This window comes from Varanus komodoensis, unplaced genomic scaffold, assembly GCF_004798865.1.
Source record: "Varanus komodoensis strain SLA01 unplaced genomic scaffold, ASM479886v1 scaffold24, whole genome shotgun sequence".
NCBI classification, from domain to species: Eukaryota; Metazoa; Chordata; class Lepidosauria; order Squamata; family Varanidae; genus Varanus; species Varanus komodoensis.
This window is the reverse complement of record NW_025335641.1, coordinates 13396991-13420921: the sequence shown is the minus strand read 5'-3', so window position 1 is coordinate 13420921 and position 23931 is coordinate 13396991. Positions and strand designations below refer to the sequence as shown.

General features: G+C 40.5%; 1 protein-coding gene across 1 annotated transcript in view; it reads left to right on the top strand.

Annotated features, from left to right (window-relative positions):
- COL11A1 (collagen type XI alpha 1 chain) overlaps positions 1 to 23931 on the top strand; it is a 229207-nt gene that overhangs the window by 66722 nt on the left and 138554 nt on the right. The window contains exons 8-18 of the mRNA XM_044432252.1: positions 1950 to 2204; positions 3640 to 3702; positions 7755 to 7796; positions 8143 to 8205; positions 11784 to 11858; positions 12305 to 12388; positions 13099 to 13155; positions 17552 to 17605; positions 18560 to 18613; positions 18737 to 18790; positions 19484 to 19537. Coding sequence (XP_044288187.1) covers positions 1950 to 2204; positions 3640 to 3702; positions 7755 to 7796; positions 8143 to 8205; positions 11784 to 11858; positions 12305 to 12388; positions 13099 to 13155; positions 17552 to 17605; positions 18560 to 18613; positions 18737 to 18790; positions 19484 to 19537 — 855 coding nt within the window. The remainder of the gene's footprint in view (positions 1 to 1949; positions 2205 to 3639; positions 3703 to 7754; positions 7797 to 8142; positions 8206 to 11783; positions 11859 to 12304; positions 12389 to 13098; positions 13156 to 17551; positions 17606 to 18559; positions 18614 to 18736; positions 18791 to 19483; positions 19538 to 23931) is intronic.

Sequence of the window (23931 nt, the reverse complement as noted above, 5' to 3'; positions counted from 1 at the left end):
ATGGATAAGCATCCAGATACACATCCATCCACATCTGGGCTGGACACATGGTTGCCAATCTAGTGTAGGAATTCATATAAAGAAGATGCTTTCATATACTGATTTATCTGACTGAATCAAGGTGTCTGTGCCTAGATCTCTGTTGTGCAGAATCAAGTTGCATTTGAAAGCTGTACACTGGGATCTCAGATAAATCTTTTGTCTGACCATGAATAAAAAGGTTTATTGAAAACTGGCCTCTGTTTTCTATTGCTTAACTCTGCTAAGTTTTAATATGTATATCCAGGTGATATTTATGAATGTGGTTATTTCGCTTCATAAGTATAAGCATGCTAAAGTAGGTTTTTAAGCCATGATTTCCAAAGGTTTTGCTTTAATACTGAAGGTATATTTATTCTGAAGCCTGATTTGCTCCTCTTGTAAATAATCACGTTTCCAACTCCACTTGAAAAATATAAAGAATAAATGGAAATGGCATTAAAATTAGCACTTGAATAAAAATGAAAGCCTCTCCATTATTTTTAAACACACATATTTTTATACTTTTTGCCAAGTGATGGCAGTACAATAAAAATGGAAGAGGTATTTTAAGGTTTTGAACCAAGATGTAATGCTTATAAGATGTACAAAAATGTAAGATGTACATATCTTTTGGGTAAAGATACAGCCCAAGCAGATACAGCTTGAACCTATAAGGAAATCCTGAGCTTGCATATATGCAGTTTTATTTCTTACAGCAAAGCTCTGTGTGTGAATTTGTAGTACAAGGAGTGACCTCATTCAGGGCTTCTGTAATATATCAGTGAAGAACACACTGCTTAGAGTGAATTCTATTTCTGGGATACTCTATTTAGATCCAGAATGAGGAGCATATACCCTTCCAGATGTTGTTGGACTGAAAGTCCCCTCATACTTGTCAATCAAACACCTGGAAGGTATACAAGAACCCCACCCTGATTTAGTTCAGTGAGGACTGGATCCAGATTTAATCAGAGTAGACCCGTGGAAACCAATGTTACTCTTGATGAATTTAACCCCTCCTTGATTTTAGCAGGTTTGCCCTGAGTATGATTACATCTGGAACTAACCCTGACAGTTGTACAAAAGCACAGTCTCACTTCTGCTGCATTCTGAAACCTGTGGAATGCACCAGTGGGAGAATGGAGAGTCCCCACTTCTTATCACTTCTGATATCACAGTTCAACTTTTGTACAACTCCCTCCCATTTTTTCATCAAGATTTACATGGAAGGTATTCCAAGTGGCTCTTTCCACTTCCACTTTGATTATGGTCTTGCTATAATCAAAATCAATTTGCTCCCAAGCTTTTTAAAAAAAATTATTATTTTAGATGGGGACATTTAGATGGGGTCAGCAAAGGCAGTGTTAATAACTCAAAACTAGATAGCAATTTAAAGCACAGAATATGAATTCATGAGTCACTATAATGGACCACTTGACTTGTACTCTATGTGCAATTTTGAGCTATGGAACTGACATGCAAAAGTGTGAATCTAAGTATGAAAACTTAGATGTAACTCACAGACACAATATTATATCAGCTATACACACACACACACACCAGCTGTGCTTTATGTATGGCATATGCCCCAAAATTCAGTGAGTGCAATCCTGACTTAATGAGAATATGTCTAAATACCTCCATATCACAGGGAAGTGATAATTTTGAAAATAATATTAATAGAGAATGTAGCTTTATGAAAGCACTACTTTCATGCACCTTTGTATATGCTTTGGGTGATCTTTTAATACTTCTGAACCACGAGCTTTGCAGTCTTTCAGAAAGAAATTAAAAGATGCCACACTGTAGTACTGTTGGGCTATTTCACCAACCATTCTGTGCAAATCTAATGAATGCTTACCTTGCTTTACTAATAGTAATCTACATATTCGTCCTGTTCCCCAAACCTTTGCTGCTTATATGAATAGCAAATTCCCGGTGAAGAAGTATTTGCTGAAGAATACCTAACGGGAGAGGAATATAACTCAGAGACTAAAAAACCTGAGGAAACAGATTATGGAAGCAGAGGAGTTAACCCCAGTGAATCTGAACTGGTGGTAGATGGAGATTTAGGCGAATATGATTTTTATGAATATAAAGAATATGAAGAGAAGCCAACCAACCCTACTAATGAGGAGTTTGGGCCTGGTGTTCCAGCAGAGACTGATATGACAGAAGCAAGCGTAAGTTGGGCACATTCAAGATTCTCTTTCCATGTGCAGAGTGGTTAGTACCTCACAAAAGTGGTCTCCTTTTTCTGCCCTTTCCTATGATACAGGGGGCTTTTCAGCACAAGGTGTTTATCTTGTGCTTGTCATCCATGCTTATGATTTACAGATTGTCTAGACAATGTCATGACCCTCCAGACTCACTTCTGTATCTAAGCAACATTATTCAAGAGGTGACATTGCTTTGTGTTGCTTTGTTTCCAGCATTTCATTGTGAATGTGAAAGAAAGCACAATTTCCTCTTGTGCATTTGCTCCATTCCTTTCTCCTACAGTGCCACCTGGAGGTTAGGTAGTGGGAAAGCAGGAAAAGAAATGCTCCTCATGTGGTGCTCAGATGCCAATTCTGTGACAAAACCCAAAATAGATACTGTGGATTAACAGCCGATTAACAGCCTTGTGTAGAAAAGCTCAGAAGCACTGAAGCCATAGAAAGCCTTGTGTAGATTTAATAGCTTTGCCTTTCCTCTTCTATTATGTGGAAAGAGATGGAGCAGAAAAGTAGGATCCGTGTTGTGGTTCCCGACAATATCTTGTTAATTTCTGCTGATGAGAATTCACACGTGTGCATGCACACTAATTTATACTTGTGGCAATGCAAAGCAGTCCAAGTAGCACAACAGTTCTGGTGAAAAACGGTCAATGAGTGGACAGTGGAATGGAAGATGCTTGAGAATCTGCAAAACACAAATGGAACAGAATCCATACATCCCTGCCTGTAGCTAATTTGACGTGCTCTGTATTTCTACATTTTCTAGCAAGGAAAGTTCTTTCAGTCATTATAGAGTAAGGAACCTAAAATGGTACTCAAAAGTGGGTGGCAAATAGAAGTCTTTTTAAATTCAATTCTATCTATGTGGAAATTTGCTTTGCAATTCATCAGTACTATTGAAGGCTAGCTTTATTTTCTGCCAAGTTTTGAAGCCAGTTGAGATAAACTGTTTGTATCAGCGTAACCTAGTCAAACAGAGGAAAGAAATTGCCTATGTGAAGTGAAACTTCTCCCATACCTTTTTTAGGTATGCCTTTCTCCACCTGGAGATCCTATGGAAACAATCCAGATATCAAGGGAAAAAATTAAAATCCACTTTGATACATGCTCAGAATCTCTTGCCGATTTTATGTAGGCCAGTCCAAGAAAAGAAATACAGCTAGAGTTAGAACTAACCAGATTCAGGGTCCTTTCCCAAAATGCTCACAGGAGTGAATCAGATATTATGAGAGCTGTCCAGAAAGTCACTCAAAGAGTTTTAACACCTCCCTATCTGTAATTAATGATCCACACTATCAGACAATTCAGAACAATCTAGCATACCCCTACTTGTCTTAGAAGTAGGATCTTTAAGCCTGGCATACTTTCTGAACTATTTTCCTCTCTATTAACTCATCAGGTGAATGGCCACGTCGCTTATGGGGAAAAAGGACAGAAGGGAGAAGCAGCTGTGATTGAACCTGTAAGTATTTTAAAAGCTATTTCTCAAATGTTCTGTGGGTTGGTTCTCACCTGCATGGTTGTCACTTGATAAATCAAGCAGCAAGTGACTATTGTGACATGTGAAAGGAGAATGGGGGTTATTTGGGGGGGGTACTTTCCCTTGACCTTTTATATTGGGCAGCTTTCAGTCTGCCTTACCTTGTGCTTTGGGAAAGAGCTGTAACACAGTTGTGCAGTATGTCCTTCTCCAAGGAGGGCTAGGAAACATTCCTCCTTAAAAAGCTGAAGAGTTGTGGCCAATCAATATGGACACTATTCAGCTAGAAGGACCAAGACAGCTTCCTATCCTTTCTTTGAAGTAAACCATGCTGAGTCCCCCCAGATTAGTCCATGCGAAGTGCAGATTGGGGTCCCACCCTGCAGTATAGTCCTATGCAAGTTTATTTGGTATTGCACCCCTGGTCCGCTTATAGTCCCATGGAAGTCTGCATAGTTTGCACCCAGTTTTCTTCTGTATTGCTTAGTTGTTCATTCGCTTGCCGCCTTCTTACATTTGTATTCTCCTTCCCTATGTGGAATATGCACATATGCTAATGACAGAATGTACAGCTGTTTAGTATAACAGTATCAATCAAATAAATTGCATAGTGTTGCTGTTATCATATCATTCTAGCAGTGTTTATTCTTGTGGATTCTTAATTTCTTCCTTTAGGACACTCTGAAAAATTATTGTTGGCTTAAAGAGCAAGACTTGAAATGCTCAAAGAATCACATCTTATAACTATAAATACATTTATATAGCAGTACAATTCTTGTGTAGATTATAAAACACTAGCCATTTACACAGAGATTTTGTACCATGTGGGATAGATGTAGTCCCAATCTGTGTAGTAAAGATCAGATGACCACATGCTCATCTCCAGATGGAAATGTGGGGAAGCCAGTTGGTGACAACCATCTCCTTACCAGAATGTGTAAGGACTGATAGCAAAGGACTGATCCCTCCCTTCCTGGTTCTTGATCTGAAACTGGTTCTCTCTTTCCTCACTTCCATACATTCTTCCCCAGTCTTCTCCTTCGCCAGTTCCCCCTTTGCCAAAACATGGCTTGAGAAGGCAGTGGTGCTAATGGAGGCAATGCTCAGCTGCAGCCTTTTCTTTTAGTCTTTAAGGGCCTAGTCTAGTGAAACTCCCCATAATTGTCTGAACTTGGAGGCTGACAGGCATATTATGCATAGTGGAAAGAGTATGGCTGCAAGCATCCCTCTGTGATCCTCCCACTATGCAAAGCACTTCAATGGCCAATTTAGTCTATCAAAACATGTCACTTCAGAGCACCAAGAGAGGGGGCTGAAGCACCACAGGGCATTGTGTTTGCAGGCGGAGGCTGCCTCTTCTTCTAGTCTTCCCCAGAAGCCCTTCTTTGGGGTTGACTCTTATAGTCTCAGCTAATACAGTTCTTTCACCCTGGCTGCAAGGGAGCGCATTCCAAATACAGGGGTGTTTCTGAGGTCAGAGCTAAGACTCTGTCTAGCAGCCATAGGATTGCACTTTAAAACCTGGATGTTCCATTACAACCTCTCATCTTGAAGACACTATATTCCAAAGCTTGCTCACTGTTGCTGAGAAGCACAGATAGTGCCACTGCCTTTCAGCTCAGTGGTTTCACTAGATAAGGTCTGGTACATTCCTGGACTGATGCAAGAGCCATTCAGTTCAAGTGTCTGGTTCTTAAAGGTGCGACTTCCACTGCTGTTCCAGTACTTCCCACCAACTTATCCCTGTGCCTCTGTGAAGTTAAGTTAGCAAAGGAGGTGGGGCAAGCAGTACTGGCAGCTGGGAGGGTTGCAGCTGGAAAAAGCACATAATGATCCAGGCCCAGGACTTTGGGAGGGAGTGATCTTGGTTCCTGGCTGCTTTGCTTTTCCAAACCATGGGGGTTCCCTTCCAGCCCTTCCACCCTTCTGAGGTTTTGAATGTGGGTTTTACCCCCACCTCTAACCCAGCATAAAACATAGCAGTAGATATTTGCAGAAGATAGTGGGACAGAAACAGCAGCTGTGTCCAAAGGCAGAAATGAAACATGCTGTCAATAATAAGGGGAGACATTTGCACAAACATGACCCATAGAATGTCTGGGGGGTCCAGCTGCTGTAAGCTCTGCACATGCAAAGTCCCTCAAAAGGGGTGTGAGGAAGGCAGTGTAAACACTGCTATCCTAAATCAACAAAACCATGAGCATAAGGGAGTTTCTCAAGCAACACAAAGCAGTCCTGAAGTCATGCATCTAGTTTTGGCTCAGTTTCTGCAGGAAAGATGTTGAGAACCAGAGGGATGCTCCTGATGAAACTCCCTGGCCATATATTTTCAATATATTAGATCTCGAATAGAGATATGACATTAAAATGCTTCCTTGAGTTGATTCCTGCTTGCATTATTGCAACCTAGTTGAGTCACTCAGACTTGCATTCTGATCCGTTGCAATCAACTCATGAAGTAAGTCCCAGTAGAAAATAGTGACAGGCAACTGTTCGTAAGATTACTGTTTAAGAATGAACCCCCTAGAACTCCATAGGACTTAGGGCTATTGGGCTAATCTGTAACTTATAGGTCATATAGCCAATCCATCATAGCATTTTAGTTTTTGGCAGCTTCATCCATGATAAAATTCTTCCTTGACTTAGCCACTTCAGACCGCATGACTGAATACATATGCAAACAAAACTAGTCAGAGCGTTTAGATCATGATATACAGGGAAGACTGTAGCTTAGTCTTCCTTGATATGGTTGTTTGCTATATAAAAAGGGGTTCCCCACTCATCATGATGCAGTTTTTGGTCATGAGATTCCACCATTGGATTATTCATGGGAGCAAGGGCTAACGCTGCTTAAAATTCAGCATTAGAGCCAGTGTGGTGTAGTGGTTAAGAGCATGGGACCGGGACTCAGACGATCTGGGTTCTAGTCCCCACTTGGCCATGGAGCCAGCTGGGTGACTTTGGGCCAGTCACAGACTCTCAGCCCAACCTACCTCACAGGGTTGTTGTTGTGGGGATAAGATGGCGGAGGAGATATAAGCTGCCTTGAGCCCTTTGTAGGAAAAAGGCAGGATATAAATCGGAAAATCAATCAATCAATCAATCTCAGGAATGGAGGAAGAGTTCAGCAAATAGTAGGGATGTACCTTAACACTGCTTTCATGCTGAAAAGCAAAATGGGTGAATGTTTCATATAAAGGTTGGGTGCATTGGGCATGCAGTTGCTATTATTTGATCAATAAAGGGCAGCTTCAAAAATGGCCCCAGCAAGTGCACAACTGTTAGTATATTAGCAAGTATTAGTATTAACAGTCTGAATCAAGCCCAGACTTCAACTGGCAGCCAGTGCAGCTGGTAGAGGATATGACAATTCCAGCTCATCCCCCAATTTCTGTACTTCCACTGGGGCCAAAAATATTGGGCTCAAAGAAGGATTTCACCAGCTCCATATCAAGGTGGATCAAACAAGCAAAGAAATAAACATCTGATCATGAAGAGCAAGTTTTCCTATAAAGTAGGTTTATAAACTGGTCATACAATTTAGGACTTGGACTTGTGGAAGATAGTTTTTGAGGAATATTCTTATTGAAAGCTACTCTTTCTTGCATTGAGAATGAGAAATGCTGTGCAATATAAACTGTGGCCTCCAAAAGGGGAAAAGGGGCATATTGGTTCTCTACTCACACTGCATCAGTTGTCAGAACTGAAACGGACTTCCATGATCCCTTTTCTCACTGCAGCCATTCCATCCCCTAAAAATAGTATACTAAGAGTCACAAGACCTTTCTGAACAGGGTGAAATGCGGGTGGGGATGAGTCGTAGATCCAATCCATGGTCTTTTTGCTAGTTATAGAAATAGATTAATCATTACATAAACAGGTAAAGATATGTCAGGTATGGACACATTTGTAGAAGGGAAGATATTGCAACACAAATAGATGTTGTGCTGAATGGAGAATTTTCTTTGCTTTTAACCTTTCTCATATCAGTATTCCATAATATATCTATTTCTTCCTCTTCATTTTCTTCATAGGGTATGCTTATTGAAGGACCTCCAGGACCCCCAGGGCCTCCCGTATGTATATGCTTTTATTTTTAAACAATCTAATTAATTTTAGATAGTAGACATATCATGCTAATAAAAAACATTGTTTTTATGTTAGCTTAGTAGTAGGGCAGGAAATTTGCAGAGGTGCTCCTGAGTAATGTGCTGAACACAGTTTCTCAATGCAAACGAAAGGGCACACTTGGAAATAGTGCTTCTAATACAGTTGTGAATTCTTGCCTTCCGTTTGAGAAACTGGTAACTGGCGCGGCTAGAAATCCCTTTGCTGCTCTTTGATTCAACATCGATAATGTTCTAAACCCACCAGAGCATAACATTATTCAGTATAACCAGTTCCTGTTGCTTGCATTTATAGGGTCTCATGGGTCCCGCAGGTGCACAAGGCCCCATTGGTCCTCCTGGTGACCCTGGTGACAGGGTAAGTCAATGCGGGTTATGAAAGGTGCTGGACTGCGTGGCTGGAAATATATTCTGTGGTTTATGAAACAAACTTCCCATCCTGGTATGATGTTGGACAGATGGATTCCATCCTGCCTGAGCCCTAAGAAGCTGCAACCTGATCATAACAACTTACTTAAAAACAAAACAAAACCTTTCTCTCTAACAGTGGATTTAAGATTTCAGATTATGCATTTCAAGTCAGACTTGGGGAATCCAGAACCTTTGGTGCGGTCTGAAATATCAGAATTTGGCAAGAGGTAATACTGTGTCTCCCTTGCTCCTGTGCAACCGGCACATTAAAGCTTGAGAGCATGTTGTAGCCTTCAAGTTACAAATGAGGTCTTTGCCTCCCCTGTCGTCTCAGCTGACCCGGTGGACTTAGCAGAGATGTCGAGGGCAGCAGGGAGAACACAATGTATGTCTCAAAGGTCTTGGATCCCACAAATGCCCTGGATGTACACATTATGTCTGAGGTAACTGAGTATAACAGGAGACATCATAACAAATTGGTGGATCCGGTCCTGAGTTAGAGGAACCACCACCCATACTCTGGTTTTCCTGGATTATTTGAAAACAGATGGAACCAGGTCATGTCTACTTCTTCGAAAGCTACCCAAGAGTGACTTTGCATTGCTTTGGATGGGACAATGAATGCATGACTAGGAAGTGCAACTGACTTGCTCTTTCTGCTTCCTTTGCCTTCCCTCACATCTGAAGGACTTGTCACGTCTCCCCCAGTGGAGAATCAGCACAGCCTCAAGATAGTTTCATGTGAGAGGCCAACAACAATATACGTCCTAGTTTTTTATGCAGAAGTTGACTAGAATGGCAGTGGAAACTTAGTTTGATTCTGCTGATGGGACAACATTGTTCACTGCACCTGCGAGAAGTGGGCCTGCTTAGGGTATATAGGGCACTGTTGTTGATAAATAGAGAAATCTGTCCCTGAACATGGAGCTCCTATTTAATTGGCCACCGGCTACCAGTAGGCCTATTTTAATGCTTATAAGGCTGTCTCCATTAGATGATGCGCACCATGCTTACTATGCAATTTTCCTGATGCAAAAAGCCGTACGTTATTTCTTAAAAGCAATGAATTAATTGCTTCTAAAATTTCTGCCATTTTAATTGTTTAAACTGTTTCTTAAGGGTTAGAAATTGTGGGCTGCAGAATTTGTCTGCTTTGGGTAACCACAGATTAGATTAAGCTTATGCTTGAAGATCCAGTGAATAAGCACTGCACACATGCCCAAGTAACAAAAGTCCTAAGCTGCTTTTTCCAGAGAACCCTGGATGCAAGAGGAAGGGGATTTGAAGGGGAGAGGAGCAGGCAAACTGTGTGGCTCTTTTTCCACCTGCCACTTGCTCACTCCAGAGTTACCTTCCTGTCCTCAGAAAATAAAGTGTTTTCTGTTTTTAGTCTTTAGAGCTTCAGGGTCCTTCCAGATAGAAGATTCTTAGTGCTACCAGTCAAAAGACATTGGGCAGCTATTCCAACTTTCCTTACTTGATAGTATTTTATGGAGAGAAAAACAATTAGATACAAAAAATAATAACAATTTGAAAATGAAGCCTGGACCGTCCCAGTATCATCAATGTCTGTGAATGAGGTAGAGTAATTGCATGGTAAAAGCTTTGCCTGGAAACACCTGTAGTTAGCATGTTTGAAATCTCTGAATGACTGGTATGTTGCAACATACATAATTAAAAAGCCATTCTTATATTCATTTCTCCAAGAATGCTTTGATTTAAAGCTTCCCTGTCTTGTCACAAGGCCTTTTTATGCTCTTGTAATTAGTACCATTAAAACAATCTAATTTATTCAGTTTGAGAAGATTTTATACCATGACTGATGTACTATGCATTTTTTTACTGTCATGCGTGACAGTGCTGAAATATTTTTGTTGGGAGTATGGAGGATTGCAGCTTACCTGAACATAGTTATTGAAATTCTGGACCATAATGCACATAGCTGATGGTGTGTTTGTGTATGTGTGCACACGCACCCCCCCCCCACACACACACACCTTTTGCTTCTAAGGAGAAGGAAGTTTATGTAAGGGAAATTTCCCCTTCTGTTCCTTCTTTGGTTCCTCTCCTTCCACACCCTCAAAAATAGTGGTCAGAAGTCCATCTTGAGCAGTGTGCAATGAAGCATAGAGCATTTCTGGGGGAGAATGGAAGTGCTCCAAGTTGTGGGGCAGTCTGTCTGACTTGACACAATTTCTCCAACCTCAAACAACCCATCACACCTCATATTCTTCACATTTGTTCAAGGTAATTTCCTGGCCCTCCAGAGTGGCTTTTCAGGGTATGCGACAAGGAGCAACAGGAAAAACTATTTCTTTCGATGCACTTCCTCCTCTTTACTTAACATAGCATTGAAACAACTATATTTATCTATTGTTCTCATTTAAAAAAAAATAAGTCAGTTTTCCCATTCCAAACTGTGGCTGGAGGAAAGGGCTTAGAAAATAATGCAGCTCCACCTTCCATTGGTAGCAATGAGAACCCTGTATGAGAATTTTAAGCCATGGTGGCTTGCTGGAGGCCATGTTAAGTATGACAGGCATGACTTTGGCTTGTGTCATGCTAAAGTGTGCCAGGCTTATCCTCAACCTAACCCACCTGCTCTGGGTTTGGCTAACACAAGGGGTGGCTGCAGCTTCAGTTTCTACTGCTGATTTCCATGAGAGCTCAGGTGTTTCATTCTGCTTCACTTCATCTTGTTTTGTTCTGTTTTGTTTCATATTGAGTTTTTTTTACCTGTCTTATGTACTTTTATTTACACAGATAAATTTAGCTCTGCCATTTGGTGAACAGGGTTAAAGGAAAGGATTAGTCTGGTTTAAAATGTTTCAAAATGTGCTGTTCCTCTACCTGAATCCATGGAAAAGAACAAAATAAGAATGCAAATACACTACAAATCTTTGTCAATAAACACAGATGAGAATCCTTAATGTTGCTGCGCATGAATCAATTGGAATCCATAATTTCCCTCTGTTTCAATAGCTTTAGCTTCTGTTGGAACAATTTGTTACAGGAACCTACTAAGTAATCAGCTATCTTTCAATCATGATAAAAGCTATCTTTCTCTCCAACACAACTAATTAAGGGTGAAATTTTTAAATTTCGAACTTGAACACTATTCTTTTCAGCTCTTTTCTTTTGGAACAACCTGCTTATGGGCTAATTCTCTGGATGCTGCTTTGTGGGGTTTCCCTGTTGTTTGTTCAGCAAGGGAAAGCTCTGTCAGTTCACCACAATGCAACATCCTTCAGTTTCGATTTTTGTTTCAAGGTGTGTTGACTAGCGTTTTGGTGTGGGGGGCAGGGGGATCCAGGTTCGAGTCCCCATTTACCCATGGAGCTCACTGGGTGACTTCAGGCCAGTCACAGATTCTCAGTCTAATTGACCTCACAGGATCGCTGTTGTGAGGATAAATTGAGCTACGTAAACCCCCTTGGGTTCTTCAAATAAGGGGAAAAGGTAGAATGTAAATGTGGTGTAATAATAATTATAATAAATTCCTTGCATTTCCTTCATCTTTCCTAGGGTCCACCAGGGCGTCCAGGTCTTCCAGGTGCTGATGGCTTAGCTGGGCCACCAGGTACCATGTTAATGTTGCCGGTAAGTCTTTATTTACCAAACAAATGCAGTTCAGTAAGACACAAAACAGAAAGGTTAATGGCTGTGCCCTTGGCTAGATTCAGCACAACTATTTTTCTTTGTTGGAAGTGCTTTAGGAATGACAACCCAAGTATCCCTTGCTGCCTATTGGCAACCAATGTTACACCTACCAACCGTCCGTTATTAGAGTGGGACTAGCTAGCTGTGCCAAGCTGAGTAAGGTTTCTTTTGCATGTGAAACAGATAAGAATGAGAGAAAACAGATCTGGGATACTTAACACTGTTTCCAGTAACCCATTTGCTGCCCTGCCCTATTGTAGCTCCCCAGACCTTCCCCATGCAGGCTACACTTCTAGTCTAGAAATGGTGATTTCTTAGCTACCTGGGACATCAACTGACTATTTTGCTTTGGTGTTTGATTGGTGTTGTTTTTAAATCCTATCCAGTTCCGCTTTGGTGGAGGTGGTGAGAAGGGTCCAGCCGTCTCTGCTCAGGAAGCACAAGCTCAAGCTATCCTTCAGCAAGCCAGGGTAAGAGTGAGATGCTCTAAGGAAGGGTTGGGAAGCCTCTGCTTGTCAAGGTCTCCATCACATCAGTTAAAACCTGTTAAGTCTAAATTCTGGCAGCAGGAATAAGTTGATGCTGGTTTACATGCCTGCTCTAAGGGCAGTTGAGAATGACATTGGACCCTCTGTGGCTCATTGCTATAATGAGTGAACAAGCCATCACCTCCCTTTATGTGAAGGAAGAGGTCATTTTTGTTTTCTGGGTCCCTTCTTTTCAAGAATATGCCCACATTTTTTTCCAAATTTTCTTCTATGGCCATATGCTGAATCCAGAATTTCCTTGTGGTATTTGTCTAAGGTGTCTCAACAGAGAAACCATATCTTTTCCTGGACAACTTTGGAAGAGGGGGATGATTAAAAATATGAAAATGAGTCAATGGATCAAAGAGTTTACATGAAAAAAGAATGGATTCTGAAATTCCTAAGATTGTGCATAAACTACAGTGGATTTTGGTCAAGGATCATCTTCTATGCATGTGGAATCTGAGACCCCACTAAAAGCAAGTTTTGGGATACTACATGAAGTAAAACCTTATCATCGTATATTAATTATCACTGCATGTATTACAGAAAAGAAATGGCTGCTCAAATCACAATGTATCTAAGTTGTCATCTGTGACCATGCCAGCAGTTAAGACACAAAGCTTGAACGTTTATTTCTTTTTAACTCCCAGATTGCCATGAGGGGGCCACCTGGCCCCATGGGACTTACTGGAAGACCTGGTCCTGTGGTATGTTAAACTGAAAAACATAATCTCATTGTCCAAAGTTATCATTCCACTGTCTTATCTCAGTTGCAATATGGTTTGATTTGTTTCATGTGTGTGTTTTAGCAAAGGTTAAATTCTGAATCTCGTTAGGTAGCTCTACCTCAGGCACCAAATGCTGAAGTCCAGGAAGGTGTGGGAGGAAGGAGCTGTGTGTGGCAAGTGCTCCACACCTCATAAGCTACCTTGGGGCCCACAGGTGCCATGAAGGATATTGCTCCTTCATCCATATTGATGTAAGATTAACTCATCAGTCCACCCAGCATCTATGAGTGAGATGTGGTTGGTGATGGGTCATCTTGTCCTTTGTCTCTAGCAGTAAAATATCTTTGAACCTGTCAATATAAGCATTTTTCATGCTATAGCTATGAACCTTTGGACACCAGGAAGTCATGGATTTTTTTCAAACCCCCATTGTTTATTTTGTATTTTGTGGGAAGGGTTTCTTCCCTCTTTGGCACCCTCAAATCCTCAGGGTGACTCTGCTCTGCCTATCCTGCTACCAATGGGCATTTTTCCCCAACTGCTTTTATTAGTTCAGAAATGAAGATATCGATTCAGTGTGGCGTTTATCAATTTTAAAAGCATATCAACAAATAGGTATCAGCTGCTTAGAGATAAAAGATTAGATAATACATGGAACAAAACTGCAGACAAAAACTGTACTGTAAACTTTGTAGATGGAGCTTTGACATCTTTCATTATTTAATTTTTTTTTCAGATAAGGGAAGCTTTAATACATAATAAAATATATTAAACATAATGAACATTATAAATGCAGTATACTATACATATTATGTATATGTATAGAACTCACAATTGTATGGAACTCACAAATGTATGGAACTCACAATTATCCACCAATAAATAACATTTCATCTCTCATCATATTTCAACCAAAATTTAATGAACAATGCATTAAGGAGTTAGCACAATTTCTCATAAAATTTATTCGGTTCCTATTTCCCATACTGACAAATTCTGGTCATGTAGCCATTCTGGCCCCTGCCATATTTTCTCTCACCATTGTGTGAGAATGGGTAACACCAAGTGTTTCCATCACTTACTTAGCATTAGCTTAGCCAGTATCAATATATTCCATACTAGCTCATGGTCTTTTCATTTCAACAGTCTCTTTAAGATACCCTAGTAGCATTAGAAATGGGTCAAGTAGGATAGTTTCATCAGTGCTTACCCATATTTCTTTCCTCAATGAGTCCCAGAATAACTGCATCCTCAGATAATGGTTCACATTTGTATTTGTGGCTCTACATTTCCAGCATGCATCAGAACCCATATTTGGATGCAGCATTTTAAATGTTTAAATGGTAATACCAGTACACCTGCACTGCAATTGCTAAACTACCTGAGCAATTTTCTCCTAATGATGGCTTCCAATTTTATGAAACCGATATTCTGCTGACAGAGATAATCAAGTCATTCTGTAAAATGCTGCAGTTAAGCAGTTACTATCTTTTTTAGAAGCTGTCCAAGTGTATTTACAACAATATAAATGATAGTTAGCACAACCAAGATTACAGGGTTTACATAAACCCAATAGTCCCTTGAGAGACCATAGAAATTAACTTTTTTTAGTTTTTGGGCAAGGGGATGTGGAAAGGAGGCATAGACAAAGGTCAAGGGAAGTTTTACCGCCAAAGTGACATGATATTTTTACTTTTCCTGACTGGAAAAAGCAGGTTGAAGAGCACTGTGCCTTAGCTGAGATTCAACTTCCCTGAGAGAAGTCAGTGGCTGGGTTGAATATGGGTTGTGGTTGAATCATAGATTATTGTCGCAAAGTGAGCTACTGTGCTGTCTGAATCTATGAAGAGAACCCATGCTTTGTTGATAGTTTGTGTACTGTGGGTCGTTTGTGCTTAACAAACATTGGTTTGTTACCATAGCTGGGTTCCAACTACACACAGTAACCCAAAATTTAATATTAAGCAATGGTTCAATGACAACCCATGCTCAACTGCTAAGTGTTGTCTGAACCCAACCAGTGAAATGAAGATAATAATATTGGGATGAAAGTTTGACCACCACTCCCTTTTTTGGTCAATTGAATGACATGAAAGCAAAGATTAGAAGATTGGAATAATTCTGTAGGCTGGGCAAATTCTACTAATTTTCAGGTGGGATCACCATTGTAGATAAAAAATAGTATTAGGTTCTGTCTTTTTCTGGCTTTAACTCAAAAGCTTTGCATCAGAAGGTAGAACATGAGCAGAGTGACAGAGCCCCTTCTTTCTTCCAAGGAAAAGAGGGATGCCTAAGAAGGTAGTCTGGTTTAGCTTTGAATTCATATTTGCTACACTTGCTACATCAACCAAAATGACTGGGGCAGGATAAAAACAGACAACATAGCTTCATTTTATCAACAGCAAAATGTGTAACTTCTCTTTCCCCAATCCCTTGGTGGCAGTGCTTTAAAATCTATGGTCTGCTGATGGTGAAATGAAGCTATGTCATCAGTTTTTCCCTGCCCCAGTCATTTTGTAGCTATCACATCTCTTGGCTCTGTCATTAGTCCTATACCTACACAGCTCTATACTATCCAGATGCATTTGTTGGAGCAGGGAGAAACAAAACTTCTCTTGGTCCTTCAGTCATAGTCCCTCGGGGCAGACTTATGAACAACTGCTGGAAACAGGTAGAACCTACCTGAAGACCTCTGGCAGTGCAAGGGAACATGCAACTGTCACCTTTCTGTCCTCCACCACTGAAACCAGTCTCAATGAGCACCAAGTGGCAGCTTCCCTGCCCTGGCATCATTTTAGAAGTAGAACTTGATGCTTTCAACCAATCATAAATTTCTTCTTCAGAGTAAGACATCACTGGAGTTCTATTTCAGCGGTGAATTCAAAGTCGATCCAAGCACCATGAAGGATCCCCGAGTTAAATGCCACCTACCAGCTGTGTAGGATGAAGAATTTGATCCTGAGCGCATTTTACAGTGCTAGTTAGGCAAAAGCAGGAGATCCTTTGAACCCCTAATGAGCCATAGTTTGAAGCTAATTTTTGCTGTGATGGTCAGAGATTGTGCAAGACCATCAGATTTGCTGTGAAGGTCACAGACAGTGCAGACTATTTCACTCAAATCTAATTACATTATTTTTAATACTTTCATCCCAAACACATTTATCCATTCAGACATACGTTCTCTTGATTTCAGTAGAATCTGTTTCTAAGCAGATGTGCTAAAAGCCACAGCCCAAATCTCCCATCAGGCTTAATATGAGTCAGGGGATCTATGAAAAATGTAGTAAAGAAGCTGCATTATCTTAGCTGTTTTCCACTTAAGCCACTAGGAGGCTGCAGAAATCCAGCTGTTCTGATTGAGAATAGCAACAAAACAGGATGTTTCGGTTCGTTTTTTGCACATTTTGTACATTTTTATTTTCACCCTCAATACTCATTGCAATATGCTATAAGACACTATTCAAGGAGTATCTTTCTAAGTGAATGTTGCAAGTATTACATACCCTTTCAGGACTGCATTTCTGGAAATCCAGGTCTTACTTATGTGCCCTTTCAAGAACCCGAAAGGGTGGGGTTATTCTTAGGTTTTGACCTTGCAGCAGCCAGACTGCTTTTGGCCAGGACTGGGCTTGCAGCTCAGCTCTTCTTCTGCCTTACTGCTCCAACTCTCCTTTCTCCTCCAACCCTCACCCTGGGAAGCAGAGGGAATAGCAGGCAGGAGAGAGCTCTTGTTTACATGGGGCATGGCATGAGACCTCTCTGCAGAGAGAAACAGCACACGAAACATCTTTTCCCACTGGGGACCATGTTGTTTGACTGCAAGCTCCATGAGTCAAAACAGGAAATGACTTTCCACACATCATTTGCAACCAATGAGCCTTACAAGGTTCCTTCTGTGTTGATGGTAACCTTTTGCTGTTTGCAATCAGTCCTTCGTTTCTCAAGATAAGATTTGCTTTGGTTCTTCATTTCTCTAGGCTAAAAGATTCCCTCTTGGCTTGGAGAAGGGGAATGGGGGAGGATGTAGCAGGAAAGAGCTAAATGGAGATTTTCTGGGATTGTTGTCAAACATTCAGAAAGCTGTTTGAGTGATTGACATAAAGATTGAAATCCCAATTTATTGCTGGAACTAGACGTGGGTTGAGCAGCATCTCAAAGTGTTTATTTTCTCATCGATCAAATATTAAGTTCTGGATGTTAGCTGGTATGCACTCAGTAGGATCATTAGTCCATCAAGTTGTTACCAATTAAATTCTTGGTTTACCATGAACACTTCCCACATGATTATAATCAGTAACACCAACGTATTAGGTCTCCTGCTGTTAAAATGTGATTTTGTTTGAGCTAAAACAGCTGCTTTGCTTTTGTCTGACAGGGTGGTCCCGGTGCTTCAGGTGCCAAAGGTGACATTGGTGACCCAGGTCCTCAGGTAAGTCTCTTTTTTACATGATAGATCACTATTGCTGCCACCACCAACAAGTACACACACACACAAAATATGGATTTGTTTTGGCATGGGAAAGCCCTAATTCGGATATTGGCTGCAGCTGTTTCAGCTGGTTACTGTAAGCCCAGTAGCTGAGTGAATTTTCCCTTAAGACAGATGTTTCAAAACTTGTTCACCTGGTACATGTTTAGAACAGCCATTTCTAAATCAACCAATAGGCAGGTGATACAACCTGCATAATACAATACGCCAAAAGCAAGGAAGCAAAATGGCCATCAATAGTGCCTCCGATCTTATAGATTTGACATTTAAATAAATTAAAAATTAAAACAATTTTTTTTTTACTTTTAAATGTTACATCTATACAATTTATAAATGGGATTGTTAATACCTGTTAATATTTAATGGGCAGGACTTGTTTCTTTGGTTCCCGAGAATTAGGGATGTGGGAACTTTCCATACACACATATCTGATATTTTTGCCTCTGTGAGCACAGTTCTCCATTGTCACAGATCTTAAGGTTGCTCCTTATTCTAAACACCAGCTTCCTATCTGATTTTGTCTGGCTGGATTGGAAACAAATCTCTGGATAACAGATCCATCAAATCAAGTTTTGTTGGTGTTTGCCACCATATTAAATGACAGGAGATCAACAGTGCAGTCCTATATATTTCTACTTCAAAAGATATGTCAAAATACATCCTATTGAGTTCAGGATTAGGGTGAGGGGTAGGATTAGGATTATTGGCTAGGATTGTAGCCATGCCTATCTTTGTACCTCACTTGGATTTTTCCATACATCATTCTTCCATGCATGTCACAAAGTTGGGCTGTTGACGACAGCTCCTTCTGTAACTATAGCTCTGGAGTGATGGGCTCTGTAGTTCTTGATGTCTCTTCAGTGGTGCTAATCAATATATCTCCCTTTCTTTCAGGGCCCTCGAGGTATACAAGGTCCTGCTGGCCTTCCTGGAAAACCTGGGAAAAGAGTAAGTATTGAGTTCTTCAATGCAGCTCACATTTGGTAGAGGGACAGGAATTCCAGAATTGCAGCAAATTTGCTTTTAACCCTTTGCATTTGGTATTAAACAGCTGCCTTTTAATTTTGTTAGGGTCGTCCAGGTGCAGATGGAGCAAGAGGAATGCCAGGGGAACCTGGCTCCAAGGTTAGTAAACATACTGGAAGTGCTTTACAGCTGGAGTGTTTTCCAGATGTGCTTCAATTAGGAACCAAGCATTTCCATTCCAGACTTGCACATGTGGTTGAATCTAGATGACTTTGCTGGGCTGTATTTGGAAGGAATGGCAAATGATCGATTGTAGTGAAATGTTTATATAGCTTTGCTCTTAAAGCTTCAGTGCTGACTATTGCTACATTTTTATATAAGCTGTTGCAGCTACCTGGTGAATGATCCATGGTCAGCAGACCTTGTCAAATGGAGGACATCTGTGGAGAGAAGAGTTGGCTGCCCCCCTGGTACCCTTTTTGCCTGTAAACTGCCCTAGGAATGAGGTTACCTCACTACATGTTGCCATTCCCATTGGGCATCTGTTCGGAAATGAAGTGGTGTACATGGAGGGTGTTAGTTTAAAGGAGAGAGAAGAAACTTACCCTCTGCTTATGAGCATTTATCCTACGCCCACTAAAGGCTTTAGAAAGTGCTATCCTTTGAAGGTGGAGGACACTTTTTGGCAGAGGCATAGAAATAACAGGCTCCAAATTCAGAGGCGTGCAGCTTCAACAGGGCCAAAATATCCATGCATAGAAGAGGCTTACACTGGTGCCCCTGAAGTTTGTTGAAATGCTTACAAAATGCAACAACGAATTACTGAACATAGTATTTTCCCCCCCTTATTAGGGTGACAGGGGTTTTGACGGCCTCCCTGGTCTACCTGGTGAAAAAGGTCACAGGGTAAGGAAACATTGCATATTTATCTGAAAATCTGTAAAAATGTGACTGTTCTACAATTGCAACTGAATGTGTTGTCCATAGCAATAACAATATTTTCCACACCTTTGTCATGGCAAACCTGCATAATGTTTCTTGTTTGTGAAAATACCATCAACTTAGGTTATACTTATGTTTACAATCAATGTATGTTATCACTTGTGTGGATTCAGGTGAGTATGTTACCTGATGCAGAGATACGAAGCCTCACTACAGAATGCCTAGCAAGGAAATGGGGTTAATTCTTAGAGAGAAGATATTCCTAATGGGTAGCTTTGAACACCATAAGAAGCCATGGTTGTTTCTCAGCCACAGGAGGTGGTTGAAACCCCATTGGTGAGGTTGTTCAAGGATAGGCTGGACATGCACATGGTAGGTCAGATTAGATGGCTTAGGAGGCTCCTTCTGCCTCACTCTGCTTCTATGTTGTTTCTTGTGTGAGATTGTCTGTTGCATTTCCTGAATCCAGTTATGATATTTAGGCATAGTACATTTGGCTTTCAGAAACCACAGTAAGAAACAACAGTCTGTTTCCTTGCTTTACTGTGGTTTCTGTGGTCATTCAAACTTGGGATCATGGTTTCCACAGTCCTCACATGCAGTTTCCTCAGAGTTCCCTGAATATAGGAGTCGTTACAGGAGCTGCTCCAGCTAAAAGACATGTCATTGAATTTCATGTGTGGTTGCTGATGGGATACATACCAACAACAGGGAGTGGGGGCAGAGCAAAGAAGGTGGAAACCATGCTACGATAGAAACCATTTGATCCCCTGTCAAATACATCCAGGCAAATACCTGCACTGTGGAAACCACATGTTGAACCCAGCCAATTAGAAGCTGCATTATTGTCACATTGTGTATCATTATAAACAAAAATATAGTGCATTGTGCAAAGTGGTGTACGGAATCATGCTCCATGCACACTGAAAGAAAGTAAGGCTTTGGACAAAGAGAAGCTTCTATTTGGCAAACTGGTTCCTCCTACCGGAAGACTATTTTCATAGGGAAAAATCTATCCCAGTAACTGTTTGATAGAATATCAATAAAAGAGGGAAGGAAATGTGTTATAACTCGAATGGGATTCCAGGTTGATTTCACAAAGTATATTATGCTTCATAAGTAGTTCTAGAGATTGTCCGTACCACTGGCTCTATTCATGCACTAGACATTTAACAAGGAAGCTTATTGCAGTGTCTCCATGGACTAAAAACACGCATAAAAATGGAATAGTAATATATGTAGTTTATTGAAGGTCAGATCAATGATGTGTGTGGCCAGCAGAGGGCACTGTACATTAAGCACTAATGGAGCACATGCAATGTTCTATGCTCCATATTACTCTATGGCTGAGTAAACATTTACAAGTTGTTACAGAGCCAAAGAATCCCTGCCTTTGTGTAATCCTGTATGGCTGAGTTAGCAATTTTTCTGACCTCTAGGTGCATGAGGAAAGCAACTGACTCTTTTGCTCTTTCTCAAGAGCATGGGTACTGCCATCATGTCTCTTATTAGAGTTCATGGTTGCAGATTTGTATATTACTTTGCAGTAATGCTAATGCTCTAATAATCTTAGAATACTACTACTACTAATAATAATACTCTAATAATAGTATAACAATAATACTCTAATAATACTTTGTGGGCTTCTATCACATTTCTGCAGACTCATGATGCAGTTATTTTTAAACCAGAGCTTTCCAAATGTTAAAGCATGACAATCAGGATTTTATGAAAGCCAAAAAGTTTCCAGTTCAGCTGAAATCAAATACCAGATTTTAAACTAAAGGCCCATGCATAATACAGCATTTAGTGGAAAAGTTAGGTTCGGACTTATGTAATGAAATATTGCAAGGTATTGGATGTGAAAACACCCATGTACAAAATCACATGGCTTTCTACTTGAGTATGCACTTTTGGTATATATGTGGGTATATTCTCTCTCCCTCTCCCTGCCAGTTTCAGAACTGTTTATGGGCCTTATACGCACAGAGAGATCTGTGTATATAAGAGCATACTTAATTCCCAATGACTGAGGTCACTGGGGACACTAAAGCCATAGAAAGTAGGGGAAAGTAGTGCACTCACATGTGCAGAAGACCTGGTTATTTAAGCTATATATTTTATGTTCCCTTGCCATTTGATTGTTACCTTTTCTGTTTCCTGTATGCCCATGTGTGTCTGTCTATGCCAACTTAGAATCAGTGAGATGTAGTGGTTAGTTTGATGGATGGGACAGGGAAGATCCAGGTTCTAGCCCCCACTTAGCCAAGCCCACTGGGTGACTTTGGGCCAGTCACTGACTCTCATTCTATCCTACCTTACAAGCTTCTTGTGCAGATAAAATGGAGAGGAAAGGAGGTAGATCATGCGCACCACCCTAGGCTCCTTGGAGGAAAGACAGTGTAACAGGCATGCAAATAAGTAAATAGAGAAATAACAGTTCAAGCATCTGATAAAGCAGCCAGTGTCATCATAAATAGGTTGCCTTGATGGAGCCACACAAATTAGAAAAGTGAGCATTCTTCTAAGTATTACACATATGTACACACACCACACCACCACTGCCACCGCAACCACCACCACAATCACCATCTGGAGCCGTAATCAGAACTCTTCATTAACTAAAAGACAGTGAGCATAACATCCCATAAAAATGATTGAGCATCCTAATATACAGCTTAAAAATTGCTGCAGACGGATGTTTAGAGACGGCCTGAAGACAGTCTTAAAGCTTACAACCTCCTACTGAATCTGCCCTACATTCGGCTATATGTGGTTTTTAATTATCAAAAGAATAGAGATAAATTGGGGTACTTGGAGATTTCAGTCATTGTCAGATAGTCTAGCCATTTGCTACTGCCACCATGCATTATGGCTATTTAGTCAGAAGGTAAAAAGTAACCGAAGAACTAGAGGGAATTTCTAGGGGTGGGATTTCTTTCCAAAGAAACTTACAGTGCATTGCTGAGGATGTTTGTTCAGGAGTTAAATCCATTTAGTTCAACAGGACTTCCAGATAAGTGTGGGTAAGACTGTAGACTTGGTACTAATCCTATAGCCACTTATGTGGACAGAAGCATCTTTGACCTAAATGGGTCTTACTTCTGAGTGAACCTCTATTGGATGGTACTCCAGGATATGTACAATTTCAAGTAGGGATGGGCAGTCTATTTACAGTTCATGGCTACTTTGCCTGTGTTCATTCACAAGGATGTTCTATCCCATTTCTACATTAGTGTGCAATTTTTAAACATCTGTGTTAGCCTTTCTATTAAAATGTGTTAAGAGTTTTAGAATGTATTTAAATATATGTTAAATATTTTAGAATGTATTTCCTCAGAAAACATGCATTTCCTGTCTATTTTATTCAAAGATTCCTCTGATGAGAAATATAACCTAGAGAATGTAGCTTGTGTAGTTTCTTGTGTAGTCCACATGGAGGTGAAGCTTAATTTCTCTCATTTCTCAGCATTTCATGGTTGTATTTGAGCTTCACGCTGGACCATAGATTAGCATAGCAAGCATGAGGAGCAGCTAGACTTGGGCTTGTGTTCTTCTACCAACCCCTCTTCAACTCCGACAGTGATGAAGCAGGAATTCAGAACCTTTTACTTCTATTTCTGCTTAGTCACAACTTGCCTTGACATCTCGACCTGGAACTGTGGTTAATCTCCACTAGGGTGACTTTAAACAAGCCACCTTTAGTAACCATGGTTTGAAGTTCACATCTTTGGAACTAACTAATGTTACAGTTAGATTGATCAGGCTGTTTCCATTCTGTCTATGTAGGTTTTAATTTCCTCACCAATCTGCATTCTATGCACCAAGATAAATTTGCATTTATTTTTGATGCAATTTTCCCTAACATATGCATTTTATTCACATTCTCCTAATACACATTTATGTATATGAATCTTTCCTGAATCTTTTCACACATCTTTGAGCCAAGAACTGTATCACAAATTTTGTAGAAATGCACATTCTGAAAGAAAACCGCATTCCAATCTATACATTATTCCAGGAAGTATGAATTAGGTTGACCCTCTTAGAAATGTGGGCTAAATGGGATTCTCCCCCATCCCTGTCACACTCAACTATGGTTTGGCCTCTTGTCCGAATCAGGCAAATAACTGGTAGACAAACATGTGTGATCTGTCTCTGTTGAAAAACATTGCATTGGAGATGATGTTGAATGGCATAGAAGGTTCAATCTGCAGTGCGAGGTCCAGAATGGCTCATTCATGTACACAAGCCATTGTTGGATTTTTCAGTCAACAAGCAAGGAATGTGTACATGTAAATCACCTTTAATATATGCACAAAAATGCTAACTTTTTTGCTGAGCCATATAATCGCTTT